At 39.6% G+C, this 15,014-nt stretch overlaps 1 protein-coding gene across 3 annotated transcripts in view; it reads right to left on the bottom strand.

Moving 5' to 3' along the window:
• The window catches only part of acox3 (acyl-CoA oxidase 3, pristanoyl), a 182,939-nt gene that overhangs the window by 107,096 nt on the left and 60,829 nt on the right, over nucleotides 1-15,014 (bottom strand). For all 3 annotated transcript variants that reach the window (XM_059645781.1, XM_059645786.1, XM_059645790.1), the window contains 3 exons: nucleotides 13,701-13,883; nucleotides 7,427-7,553; nucleotides 3,392-3,508 (listed from right to left, as the gene is read on the bottom strand). In XM_059645781.1, coding sequence (XP_059501764.1) covers nucleotides 3,392-3,508; nucleotides 7,427-7,553; nucleotides 13,701-13,883 — 427 coding nt within the window. The remainder of the gene's footprint in view (nucleotides 1-3,391; nucleotides 3,509-7,426; nucleotides 7,554-13,700; nucleotides 13,884-15,014) is intronic.

Here is a 15,014-nt window from a genome sequence, read left to right as displayed (position 1 = left end):
ATCCTGTGATTTCTGAACTCGACAAGACTCAAATGAAACAAAACACTTTTGAACATAATTCACCTTTTAAATATCAACTATACCAATCTATCACCCTTTGTGATATGCAAAGATGCACTTTCAGTGGAGAGTTAGACTAAATGATGGCCTTCGAGTTTGAGATAGCAGGGAAAATATGGTGTCCCTTACCCTTGAGGAGCACAGTTGATCACTGACCTTCTTTGGAATGGTTTGCTTATCCCTTTATTGATCGCCAAATGCACTTACCTGTGCTATGATCTCTGCCCAGGTTGGGAAAATTTGACTGGTTAGCCTGCTGATGTGGTCAGCTGGAAAGAAGACAGAGCCTCTCTTCCCCTCTTCATCCAGCAATGGAGGGTATATTCGATGAAGCTGAGAGGCAATTTTGCCTTCTTAGGATCCATGCTTTCAGTAGAAGGGACAACAACCACATTGCTGAGGTGATACTCCTGGCTTGCAGTGAGAGTAATCATGTCCGGGTGACTTATAAATATGGTGCCAGAGCCTTTGACACTGGATGGCACTGCCAGTAGCAAGAGCATCTGATTCATTTGCCATGCAAATGACTCATGCAACTTCTCACTTGCACTAGTAAAAAGATGAGAACTACCTGAATATGCTAGGCGACTGACCATGAGCATTGCCACTTATAATGCCATCCAGCATGCTCAATATCATTTTTAACTCCAAACTGGGAAAATGCTATCCTACGTCCTTTAATTTCTATTTGAACATCCTGGTTAGAATCCAACAACAGTACAGACAAAGTACACAAGTCCTATAATAGCACTTTCAGTCTTTGCTATATATACTAAAAATACAAACTCCAGTTGAAAAAAATTGTTCCTTTTGGAAGCTCATTCAGCTCTGGAATACACAGCTACCGAAAATGTCCTTTGAAATAAACCTCTTTTCTCTCAGTGCTTATCAGAATAAACAAAATATCTTTCAAAACAACTCTTCAAAACAGATATCACTATTAACACTTCTGGTCAGTCAAACACAGTGCGTTTTACTATCTAGAAATATATCAACAATGTGTCTGAAATTCTGCATTCTATTCATTTTAAAAGTTTGGAAACCAGCCAAGCATTCATAATGCAACTGAATTGCACAAACCTAAACAAATTCTGGAGAGCTAAATGTAACAGATCACTGAACTGCCTGATGCATGCCTATTCATCTGTTCCTTTAATTAAAAGGCTGAAATATTGTTTCAATGGGTACTGGTTTAATTCTTTTTAACCAAAATCTCAACAGAGGTCTGGATTTTAAAACAAATCCGAAGAAGAATTGTTTTTAGATGATGCTTTTAAATCAGATTTCTAATTTGATTAAATGCAAGAAAGTCCTTCATCCATAAGATAAAGGTACTCCCACTTGATAGTGCAGAGTTTGATGACTGCTGAAACGGGAGGCAAGTTGCTGAAGCTTTGTATCTTTTACTCATCAGAACAAATGCAAGAAGACCAAATTTCAAAAGATCACAACAACTTATAAAACAGGAGCAAGCGTGCTGGCTGGTTAGCAAGTCAACTCAGATTGGCTAAGGCATTAGAAAAGCAACAGATTTATAAGCAGAGGATGGACAAATACGATGTCCAGAAGTCTCACCAGTCCTAGACATTGACTCCACGTATTCATGGTGATGTGTTTGGTTCCTTTACTGATGGGAGCTTCTCTTCTACAGTCTTTCACAAGCCAAGAATTCCTATGAATCAGCAGGGATGTTTCACTGCTTCAGGAATGTTTTGGGGACATTCCTAAAGTTGACTTCTTGGGACTCTATCAGAACTAATTCTGAGCAGAGCAATTGCTGTGGTAATCTGGTGTCAGGAATACGAATGGTAAGTTCTATCCAGCGGAGAAAATTTCTATGATTTGTATACTGATGCTGGAATTGTTAGTTGGAGATGATGGCATAGTAGTAATGCTACTGAACTAGTAATCTAGAGGCCCAGTTTAATGCTCTGGAGATACTTGTTCAAACGCTGCCATGGCAGTTGGAAGAATTTAAATTCAATTAATAAATCTGGAATTGAAAGTTACTGTCTTTAATGGTGACCACTAAACTGTTATTGATTATAAAAATCCATCCAGTTCCTTTGTAAAAATAAACCTGCTTTCCTTACCTTATATGATGGCATGTGACTCCAGCCAGCAACAATGTGATTGAAATGCCCTCTGAAATGACCCAGCAAGCCAGTTGACTGAAGGGCTATTAGGGGTTGGTAACAAATGCTGGCCTTGCCAAAGACACCCATATCCCCATTAAAGAACTTTTTTATAAAATGAGGGTGACACTCCAGAAGCCTTCCTGCTTGACAGAGTTAAAAGCTCGTGAAGTTGAGAAAGGTCATGTACTGCATTTAGTGTGGTTTCTTGCATTTTTTTCAACTTGCCACACGACTAAGACAACTTCATGTTTTATCAATGTAAATTACCCTCAGAATGCTCCTCCAAGTTACTGATATAGAATGCAATATTTGAGACTCAAGCACAGATATGTCGTGGTTTCAGCCAAATCAAAAACATCTCGATTTAGTTGTCAATACTTTGAGCACTAATTTTTTGTAATAACCCGCAACATGGTACATTTGTTTTACAAAATTAAAAAAGTAATATGCGTCAGGTTCACCTTAATACCTCGCTAGTAACATTTGCAAAAATCTTTTAACTCGATTTTCATTTCATTTACCAAAGCGGTTCTGGATTCCAGAGAATTTTGGAAAATCAAAACCAAGGCCATCAGATCCAGGTGCCCTCTGAATTTTAAGACCCATTAATTTCACCAACACCAGCTCTTGCTCATTAATATTATATTCCTCATTTCCACCAGTTCTCACAGATCACCATCTCTGCAAATCTCTCTGGCTTTACAACTCACTCAAACTATGTGTGCTCTTCCAATTCGGGCCACTTGAGAATCTGTCTTCAATCACTTCACCATTGGCAAGCTGCCAAAGCATCAAACTCAGGAATTTTCTACATAAGTGTCTCTACCAACCTTTCTCCTTTTTCAAGATACTCCTTAAAACCTGTTTTGAAAAATCTTTCGGTCATCTGTCCTAATTGTTGCTGTCTAGTGAAGTTCCTTGATCATTGTACAATGTTAAATATGCTATATGAATATAATTTGTTGTTGTAAAAATTTTTGGAGTTCTAGCTCGAATTGCTGGATGATCACATTTAACAAAATTACTAGCTTATTACTTAGAACAATTCCTCAAACTGTTGACAAATGCAGTATTTATCAGGTCTAGTTTGCAATAGAACTTTTTTAGATTATGAGTGTTTCATTATGATTCAGTGAGTGCAACACAAACTCCATAGTTAATTCTGAGTCTCCATTATTGATAGCAGCACGTACCAGCAAGATATCCGTGACCACCACAAGCTTCACGGACCTCTTGAATGCCTTGCTGAGCTGTCCACGAACAAAGAGATTTACTTGCACTAGACAATGCATGAATTTCTTTACCAAGCTCTGCCTACATATAAAAACAAAATAAATATTTAGTGAGAAGAAGTGGTTACAGTGTGCTACTCATTCAACAAGAGTAATGCAGTTGATCTACAAGTCAATTTCCTGCCAAGCATTCCTGGTAGTTGAAGGTCCATGCAAATTATGTAGGAGTAGAAAATCAATTTCAAATAGTCCCAATTTGCCATATTATCTGTCTGCTTCTTTTCCTGATTATATGACAGTGGGAGAAAAATGAATATACAGTTTTTCAGTGCCTCATTAGTGCTCACTATCAAGCATTCAAATCTCCCGTGGAATTCAAACTTTTCTCTCAATAGCAAAGGTACAGGAAATGCAGTAGTGGCTTTATCTTTTGCGTCCTTGGCAAGGTTACTTATCCATCAAGTCTACTCCCACTTCTAATCTGCACAAGTAGCAATCTGCTTAATTCTGTTTTTTAATGGTTGATCTTAGTTTCGACAATCAATTGTAGGTTAATGTTTATAAAAGGAAGTCACTTTGAATACACCCATCATTAATTTGTATGATAATATTGGTGTAAAGGTCATTTGGATAGTAATAGAAAGAAGATTTCCCTTATTTAGTTCACATCATGAATGAGTTATAATATATACTGTCGGTGAGGTTGAGCCTGTGAGGAATAAAGGCTGCAAACTTACGCTGTTGTGAGCCATTCACAAGATTTTTTTAAATTTCACGAGCAAACAAGCTTTTTTGGGGATTATTTGACATAGAAACAATTGGCTGACTGGCAAATGTCCTCAGTGGTAGCGCAGAAGGATTTTTATGGCATCATTCACAACAACTCAGGAATATTTGGCATGTTCATAAGGACCCTCACCAACTTCTACAGATGCCCCATTGAAGAGCATCCTGTCCAGGTGCAAAATAGGCTAGTGTGGGAACTGCTCTGCCCAGGACCGTAAAAAGAAGGCGGTGTGCGCAGCCCAGACCATTATGGAAGCCACCCTTCCATGAACTCTATATAATGACTCGCTGCCACAGAAAGATGGCCAACACTATCAAAGACACATCATACCCTAGTAATGACCTCCTACAACTTCTTCTGTCAGGCAGAAGATACAGTGGCCTGAACACATTCACGAGCAGGTTCAGGACCAACTTTTCCCCAGCCGTTATCAGACTGTTGAATGGACTGTAGCCTCAAATAATGTAACTTGCAATGTAACCTGTATGCCTCTAAGTCTTTTTGATCTGCAAACCTTTGCTTGCTATGATCTGCCTGTACTGCTCGCAAACAAAGTTTTTCACTGTATTTCAGTACACATGACAATAAATCAACTAACCAACCATGGTCAAACATATACATGTGGTGGAACTTTACTGCAAGTTGACTGAGAGGATACGTTATAAATCCAATACCAAAGTAAACTGCAGGGGATAAAATTTTCTCATATACTCTGGCAGTTATGTTGAACGTACGGTTCTTGGATCGAGGGCAAATTGGTGCATATCAAATTGCAACTGACTTTCTGATTCTCAAAGAAACTACTCTTCCTCATAGAAATTTTGGCACCCCCCCCCCCAAGGAATTTGCAAGCTGACTATTCTACCAATGGAAATGAAAGCATGAGTTTAAAAAAAGCATTGCGCAGAATGACAGGATTGCAAGATAACAAAATCTATGTGAACAAATGGATTTTTCAAATGGAAGGTTTCTAATAAAATCAAGTGTCAAAAGGTCACAATCAACAGTATCAAATCAAATACGCTATTAAGAAGAGATAACAGGAGCTGCAGATGCTGGAGAATCTAAGATAACAAAGTGTAGAGAGCTGGACGAACACAGCAAGAAACGTCAGCTTTTCTGCTCCTAAGATGCTGCTTGGCTTGCCATGTTCATCCAGCTCTACACTACGCTATTAAGAAGCCAATTTTGAACACTTCAAACAGTTCTCATATCGAAATGTGCAAGATTAGTGCTGTCATCACATGAGAAGAACTTGCAGATTCATCATCAGACTAATTTTCAGTTGAATTACGCTATTGTTAAACAACATATTTGCATTCTGACAACAGAAATATCATGGTCATATTATTTAATATCATCATGTTTTGTGTCCCCAAATGCAAAAGATGCTCTATTAAGACAAATGCGTACACTTAGACAATTATTAATGATCTCTAAGGTCTTTAGAGTAGATTTGTAGTTGGGTTGTGGATGTTGTGTGTGGCCGGCTCGCCGAGTTCGTTCATTGTTCCGCAGACATTTCATTATCCTGCTGGGTAACATCATCAGTGCAGCCTCCAATGAAGCGCTGTTGTGTTTTCTCGCCTGCTTTTTTAAACTCTGGAGTCTATTGAACTGGATTCGGTTTTCCGTCTGTATATGGGGTCGAGTTCTATGTGTTTGTTGATGGCTTTCTTCGTGGACTACGAGGCTTCTAGAAACTCCCGTGCCTGTCTCTGCTTTGCTTGTCCCAGGATCTTGGTGTTGTCCTAATTGAATTGGTGCTCTCCTTATCCATCTGGATAGAGATGAGTGAGTATTGGTCGTCTTTTTGTAGACAATTGATGTTCGTGTATCCTTGTTGTTAATTTCCTTCCTGTTTGTCCGATGCAGTGTTTGCCACAGTCTCTGCAGGGAATCTTGTATATGACATCGGTCCTGTCCATGGTGGGTAGTGGGTCTTCGGTTCGTGTGAGCAGTTGTTGTAGGGCTGATTGGGGTTTGTGCAATATTCTGATGTCATTATCATCTATCCTTATGTCTTTGTTGGAATTGAGGAACTCTTGGGCTCAGTGGTGTGAGTGGGTTGGCTGGTTGACAAGGCAGTTCCTTGGCTATGGATACGCTACATAGATGACACCTTTGTCATCATTAAACGGATCAAACTAGAACGGACACACTAAACTAATAAACAACATCCTCACCGGAATCAAATTCACCAGAGAGGAGAAGAACAAACAGCTCCCATTTCTGGACGTCATGGTAGAGTGCAGGAGAAATTGAGAATTCCTAACAAAGGTACACAGGAAAACCACACACACTGACCAAGTATTGAACTTTAACAGCACCATCCTAACACACAAACAAAGTTGCGTGAGAACATGAACTAACAACACGCTGCAGCAGAACAGAGCTACGCCTAGAAGAACACCCCTTCCAGGTGCTCAAGGACAATGGATATCCAAAAACTGGGTCAGAAGATGCCTACGAAACGAATGACACCAGGAAGATACTATACGCCACAACACGCTCATCATGCTACCTTCCATCAAGAATATATCAGAACTAACCACAAGACTCCTACGACCACTGGACATCAGAATAGCGCACAAACCGTCGTCAACCCTACAACAACTGCTCACCTGAACCAAAAACCCACTATCCACTATGGACAGGCCCAATGCCATATACAAGATTCCCTGCAGAGACTGTGGCAAACTCTATATTGGACAAACAGGAAAGAAATTAACAACCAGGGTACATGAACATCAATTGGCTACAAAAAGACACGCCCAATACTCACTCATCTCTATCCAGATGGATAAGGAGAACCATCAATTTGATTGGGACAACACCAAGATCCTGGGACAAGCAAAGCAGAGACAGGCAGGGGAGTGCCTAGAAGCCTGGTACGCCATGAAGAAGGCCATCAACAAACACATAGGACTCGACCCCATATACACTCCATTGCAAAGAAAAACCGGAAGAGAGGTAATCCAGCTCAACAGAGTCCAGAGTTTAAATACCAGTCGGGAAAACACAACGGCGTTTCCTCAGAGGCTGCACTGATGATGTTACCCAGCAGGGTAATGGAATGTCGATAGAACAACGGACCAGCTTGGTGAGCCAATTAACCACAATATTAAATGATACTGTTTACAATTTTTGACAATTTTCAAAAGAAGATCTAACTCTACAGGATAAGCATGTACTATTTGTAATATCACTTGCCTGTCTGTCACTCTTGTCCTTCATCAATATTCCCTTTTGATATTCAAAAAAATTCATGAATAGTGACTTGAAAAAGTGGTCTAGTGCATAAGCGGCTGCCACATAAGGAATAAGTCGCCATTGCTGAAATAAAGGAAAATATTTCATTTAAATTGTACATCACAAGAAAAGTGACTGATTAGAAAAATAATAACACTAATACCTGACAACAATAACAATGCACAATCTTTGTAGTAACTCCAGTAGAGGGCTTGAAGAAACAGAATACAGGGGATTCTGCTATAACACAAGTTATGTTCGTGTGCAACATCACACTATAGAAAATTGTGCTATAGAAATAACGGGACCTATGGCAAAAGCGGGGTAAGGGACAGGCCACCAAAAAGTATCACTCAAAAGCCTAACACAAAGAATAGCACAGTTTGAATAGATGTTTACTCATATCTAATAATGAAATAAAAGTAAATTTGACACCTTATCTTGTAAAAATATTAAGATGACTTGATGGGGGAAAAAGGTCTTGAGGTCGCTCTGTTGTTAATGCAGGGGCTGAGGGACGTCATGATCATCATCACCTTCAGGTGCAGTTAATCCACAAATGGATGGCTGTGGTTCATTGTCTTGAGACTGTTTCCTGGGGGTTGGCTTAAAATAAAAGACATCCTCCTTTTGCTGCCTTGCCCTCCTTCTTTCATGGAGAAGCTGTTTATAGGGTGCCGATTAAGATGTTATTCCACAAACTGCTACCCAGGAGTTTTCTGTATTGCAATCATTGTCCTCTAAGAGTTGTAACTGCTTCTTAATTTTACTCAGGATAGGAGACAAAACAGAAGTGGAAAGGTCTCATGGTGCTGCATCCTGGATTTCAGCTTCTTCATCACCAGCTTCCACTTTCCTCTCAGTGACAAGTTGTTGCAGATCAGCCTTGGAGAGCTTTTCACAGTGGGACTCAAGCAGCTCTTCAATATCCTCACTCTCCACTTCTACAAATCTAACTTGTTTTGCAAGATCAACACAATGTTCTTTGATTATTGGGAGCTCCTCTCAGGGATCAAAGGTTTTAAAATCTTGAAAAAAATCTAGAAGCTTCCACCAAACTGCGTGCAAACAGTCCTTACTGACATCACTGGCAAAATGATCATATGAGGTTGACACGTACTCTTTCATGTACCGGTGGAATTGCTTTATAATCAAAGTTTGTGTTTTAGAAATAGTGTTCTCCTATTCATCAGTTGCGTTATAGCCGATTCACATTGCTGTAACATGTGTTATAGCAGAACCCCCTGTAAACTGATGTTTCTGCCATTTCTCTGCATAACTGTTGAAGCTGTATTTCCACCAGGCCTTCACTCCCTGCTTTATGGTGGAGATCAAAGAACATGTTTGAAAAAGCCTCCACCACATCTTCTGCAATCATTTCTTTTAATTAAACAAAGGGATAAGCTATGGGACGAAGTTACGGAGTGGGAAACAATTTTATGACCCTATAATACAGAACTTTTCAAATTAGATTTTGCTGACTTCTAGTGGTCCCTGGAACCTTTGCATAGGATTCCATGAAAAATACTATGAAAATGCTTATCATGAAGTGGGAATAGAATACAACCACTTCATCTGCTGTTGGATGTGGGCTAGCCATCTTACCCAAGAGGGAAGCATGCACAGAGAAGCAAAACACAAAATGAAATACATGCTTTATTAAAAACACTCTGCATATTCAACACTTTTAGATTAACTATTTAAAATGTTATTATAACTAGGAGGACGTTGACATGATTATCAACCATTGAATCATACAGAAAGATGAGGGTCTTTGGCCCATCAAGTCTGCACCAACTACCTTAAACTTACACTGGTCCCACTTTCGAGCACTTAGCCCACTGTTTTGAATGTTATGATATTTCAAGTGCTCATCCAACTACTTTTTAAGAAGTAAAGGTTCCCTGCCTCATCTATCATTCCAGATATTGCATTCCAGATTCCCCTCACATCCAGTGGATTCATTTCCTCAAATCCCCTCCAAATATCCTGTCTTTCATCGTAAGATTGTTTCACCAAGTTATTGACTCTTCAACTAAGCAGAACAGCTGTTTTCTACCCACCCGGTCCATACCGGCCACAATCTTAGATACCTCAATCAGGTCTCTTTCTGCTTTTTCTGCTCTGAAGGAACAATCCAAGCTTGTCCAGTTTCTCTTCGTAGCTAAACTCGTCCATCCCAGGCAACATTCTGGTGAATCACCTCTGCACTTCCTCCAGTGCTATCATATCTTTCCTATAGTGCAATGACTAGTCTAACCACAAAGTTCTGAACTGCTCCAACATAACCTTCCTGCCCTTATTATCTATGCCATGACTGGTAAAAGCAAGTATCATGTATGCTTTCATAAACATCCTATTAACCTGACCTGCTACCTTCAGGGCCCAATGGACAACTATCCCAAGATCTCTCTGTTCCTCTGAGCTTCTAGTGACCTGCCAAAAGGTCATTAAGAAATCCCTTGTTTGTTACTTCTTCCAAAATGGATCTCTTCACACTTTTCAGGTTTGAATTCTCACCTGACTAATCGTCCAAATCCTGCTGTTACGCAAGATCTTCTTCACTATCAATGACTTGCCCAGTTTTCATGTCATCTGCAACCTTACTTATCATCCCACCCCTTTTCTTTCATATTAAGTATAACAAAAAAAAAAAGACACACCTTTGATCCTTGTGGTCCACCACTGGACACTGGCCTCCCATCACACAAACAGCCTTCTACGACCACTCTCTGTTTCCTACCTCTAAGCTAATTTTGGATCCAACTAGCCTAGCTATTCTGGAACCCATGTGTTTTTACAATCTTGATCAGTCTCCCAAGTGGGACCTTGTCACATGCTTTGTTGAAATCCATGTAACATCAACTGAACTACGTTCATTTATACATCAGGCCACTTCGTCAAAAAATTCGTATTTGTTCAACATGACCTCCTTCTGACAAAGACATGCTGGCAATCGCTGATCAAAACTTGCCTCTCTAAGTGGAAATAAATTCTGTCCTTCTGAATTTTTTCCAATCGTTTCTCTATCACTGATGAGAGACTCAGTGGACATGAAAACTAGAACCTGATCAGCTCCATTCCTGAGGCACCTCCCACTTTGCCAGAGAAGAATTAAAAATTTGGGTCAGAGCCCCTGCAATTTTTTCCCTAGTCTCCAACATCAGCGTGGGATACAACTTATCCAGATAGGGATTTGTCCACTTTTAAGACTGCCAAGACCTCCAATGTTTTCTCACTTCCTATGTCAAATTGCTTACGATGCTCACAGTTTCTACTCCCAAATTCTGTACCTATATCCTCCTTCTCCTAAGGGAACATATGTGAAATTTCTTCCAGCTCTACGTATTGACTGTCCTATTGATCCTTAATCAACTCTGTCCCTGGTTATCCACTTCCCTTTGGTACACCTTTAAAGCATGTTCAAATTTTCCCTAATCTTATCTTGCAGTTTTCTTCATGCCCCTCTTTGCTCTCATAATGTTTTAAGATTTCCCCGCCACCCCTCCTTGCGCTTTCCATACTCCACTAGGGCCTCCGTTGATTTTCTCCCTTCATGGCCTCTCTTTTCCTTCTTTTCCAGTCCTGAATATTCTTCAACATGCAGGATTCTCTTTACTTGCTGCTTCTATTTTTCACAAATTGGGTCTACACTTTCACCAAGTCAATTCTGAATGCACCCCACTGTTGTGCTGTAGATTTACCCAGAAATAGCTGTTCCTGGTCGACTTTGGCCAGATCCTGCCTTATTTTAATAAAACATGCCTTCCACCAATTCAAAACCCTTTTCTACAGGCCATCGTTTTCCTTTTCCACAGCAAATTTAAAACAGACTATTGCTGTGGTCGCTATCACTAAAATGCTCTCCCAATGCCACCTTCAACGCCTGCCCAGTTTCGTTCTCCAGAATGCGGTCCAACACTGCACTGTTCCTTGCTTGCCTTTCTAAACGTTGATTAAAAAAAAGCTCTCCTCAATGTATTTCAGGAAATCTATCCCCTCTCAAACACTTCCACTTTGACTACCTCAGTCAATGATAGGGAAGAAACATTAACTACCCAAGATTTCTCTCCTGTCTTAAGCTCCCCAGTGTTCTTGCATTAAATATTCCGTCATCTTGCTTTTTCCTTCCAAAGTGCATCACCTCGCACTTAATAGGGTTAAATACCATCAGTCACAAATCTGCCCATCTGACCAACCCATCTATATCTTCTATAACTTATAACTACTTTCTTCATTATTAGCCACTCTACCAATCTTGGTTTGTCTGCAAATTTGCTTAACATTCCCTCCACATTTTTCACTATATCATTTATGCATATAAAGAATCAATAAGGGTCCCAGTACTGATCCTTGTGGTACACCGCTGGACACCAGCCTCTAGTCATTCAAACAGTCTTCTGTAACTACCCTTTGTGTCCTATTACAAAGCCAGTTTCTGATCCATCTCGCCAAGTTTCCCTCAATTCCATGTGTTTTAGTTTTCTAAGTCTCCCATGTGGGACCTTGTCAAAAACTTTGCTGAAATCCATACAAATTACATCAACTGAATTTCACACATTCACACATTCAATCACATTTTCTAAAAATTCAAACAAACTTGATGGACATGGCCTCCCTCTGACAAAACCATGCTGACTATCCCTAATTAACCTATGCCTTTTCAAGTGGGTGTTAATTTGCTCCTTCAGAATTTTCTCCAAATAGTTTTCCTATCGCTGATGTGAGATTCAGGGCATGTAATTTCTTGGTTCATCTTTACCATCCCTCTTAAAAGAAAACACATTAGCCATCCTCTAGTCCTTTGACACCTTCCTTGTGGCCAGAAAGAAATTAAAAATTTGTGTCAGAGCACCTGTAATTTCCTGCCTCAACTCCCATGGCAGACAGGGATGTAATTCATCTGGGCTAGGGTATTTGTCTGCTTTTAAGCTCGACAGAGCCTCCAATAACTCCCCATCTTCCTATGTCAAACTGTGCAAGCTCCTTTTTCTGAATCCTGTACTTAAGTCCTCCTTTTCCAGAGTGAAGGTTACAGAGAAGTATTCATTCAAAATCCTTCCAATTACCTGTGGCTTGACACACGGGTTGCCCCATTGGTCCCTAATTGGCCCTATTCTTTCCGTGGTTAACATTTTCCCTTTAATTAATATATTTGTAAAATATCCTAGGATTCTCCCTCATCCTTCGAAGTCCTTCTTCATGCCCCCTATTTGTTCTTCTACTTGCTTTCTTAAGTTCCCTCCTGCACTTCTTGTATTCCTTTCGGGTGACAGCTGAATTGCTCTCTTTGCACTTGCTAAAAATCCTACCCTTCTTCTTTATCCAGTCTTGAATTGTCCTAGACATCCAGAGTTCCCTGTACTTATTGCTCCTTCATTTCCCTCTAAAGGGTACATGTTGGGTCTACACTCTCTCCAGCTCCTTTTTGAATGACCCCATTATTCTGCTGTATGTTATCGCAAAGAGCTGTTCCCGGTCTATTGTGGCCAGATACTGCTTTATTTTAACAAAATCTGCCTTCCCCCAAAGAGACAACTATTTATCCTTTAAACCCTACTAAACAACTTATGGTTACTGAAAAACTAGCAGCAACTAGATTCTAAGGTAAGAGATTACCTTTTACACTCACTCTTAAAAAAACTGCCACACTCCACTCTCTGAAAGTTGCACTCTGCAGGTTCCAAAAGGAGCTCTTCAAAAGTTTTGAAATATGTGCTTATTTGCACTATCCAAGATATTCATACCAGACAACATGAATCTGCATCTATAAGGCTTTAAAGGTTTCACACATCTATCCTTTAGCAGTATTCCCTAAAATGCAGGGGATTGTTCATTATCTTCATAGCCATATGGACTTCAAGACTACGGTGAACAGAATATAATGAATGTGCAAACATTTGACAGGAACTGAATTACATACAACAGTTCCCCATTCATCAGGAAATCACTGTGTCTCCATTATTATTGATTACTGTAATACCTAAACACAAATTCAAACATTCCTTAAATATGGAGTTAAGAAAAGCCATCAACTAAAAACTCAAATCAAATCAAACTTTATCCCTTGGTAAATTACAATGGTAATGACAATAATAACTTGTTTTTAGATTACTCTATCAACATGGAAAAATGCTGCACAGGAATAACAAAAAATGACTAGTGTTTATTGCAATTTGCACCTAGTACAGTCAATGGTTATTTTTCATAATAAATTACATTGGCACATACCTGCAATTGATATTCGAGCAGTGGTATTTCATCATGATCTGTTGGTCCAAACTGACGGCGTACTGCAGAATACCGAATACCAATTGTCAAGCACAGCTTAAGATTTGTGATTGCCATCCCTGTGATTGAAACTCTACCAGAAGATAATGCTCCAAGTGAAGCACCAAATCGATCATTAGGCTTCTAAATAGGAATTACAAAAACATGGGTATCAACTACATTGTATCAATTCCAGTACTGGAATAATTGAAAATCACTCATGATAACATTTTTTTGGATGAATGCAAGAAAGATTAGTTATAAATCAAAACGTGGAGATGCCAGTGTTGGATTGAGGTGGACAAGGTCAGAAGTCACATAACCACACAACACCAGATTATAGCCCAACAAGTTTATTTGAAATCACAAGCTTTCGAAGAGCTGCTCCTTCATTAGGTGAAGTCTAAGTTAAATGCACTTCTAAGGTTTAATTTTAAATGTGCGATGCCATAAATGCTTTTTAAGTAAAACCTATATTATATGATCCCTTAAAGAACTAAGGTTTTCTGAAGGATAATTTCTTGTAAAATGCAACTTCCCTCCAGTGACCATGTAACCAAGCTGTTTGGGAAATAAACAAGAGTAGAGATGGTCAACAAGAAGTTATTTATGGTTGAGTAAAGATTCTTATGTGTGATTCTGTTTCAAGTAAATTTGTTCAGGTTTGGAACAAACTGGCTACAAGAAACATTGCCTTGAAGCAGGATTCTGTTGAAATTCTGTGTGTCGGCTAAGAGGATTTCAAACTCTTGATAAATGACTAACACTGAGTCAGTGTGGATGGACAGTAGGTGTGCGGAAGTGAGGGAAGAGGACAGAGTGAGCAAAGAGCAAGGGAAGAGAGAGGTATGGCAGAAAGTTAGGGGAGAGAGAGGAGAAAGGGCGAACAGAAAGAGAGGAAGAGAAAGAGAGAAGAAAGAGGAAGTGGGAGACAGCGTCTTTTAATGCAAGAATTGAAGTTAAAAAAACATTGGAACTAAGAAAGTTCTGATCTGACATAACACAGTGTGGAGCTGGAGGAACACAGCAGGCCAAACCAGCATCTGAGGAGCAGGAAAGTTGATGGTTTGGGTCGGGAAGGTGGATCTGAAGCGGCTACACTCAAGACACGGTGATAGCATGTGGAAACGCAAGTTTATAATCAAGAAATGTTTATAGAAAGACTGAAGGAATAATCTTGCTGCAAATAAGCAAAAAGCCCTATGTGAAGTTTTAAAACAGTACTCATCTCAAGTGGTTAATTTTCTAATTTTCAGTAAGTATTGGACTTACATT

The sequence above is a fragment of the Stegostoma tigrinum genome, chromosome 1, assembly GCF_030684315.1.
Source record: "Stegostoma tigrinum isolate sSteTig4 chromosome 1, sSteTig4.hap1, whole genome shotgun sequence".
NCBI classification, from domain to species: Eukaryota; Metazoa; Chordata; class Chondrichthyes; order Orectolobiformes; family Stegostomatidae; genus Stegostoma; species Stegostoma tigrinum.
Note: the sequence above shows the minus strand (reverse complement) of the source record. Positions and strands in the feature narration are given on the sequence as shown.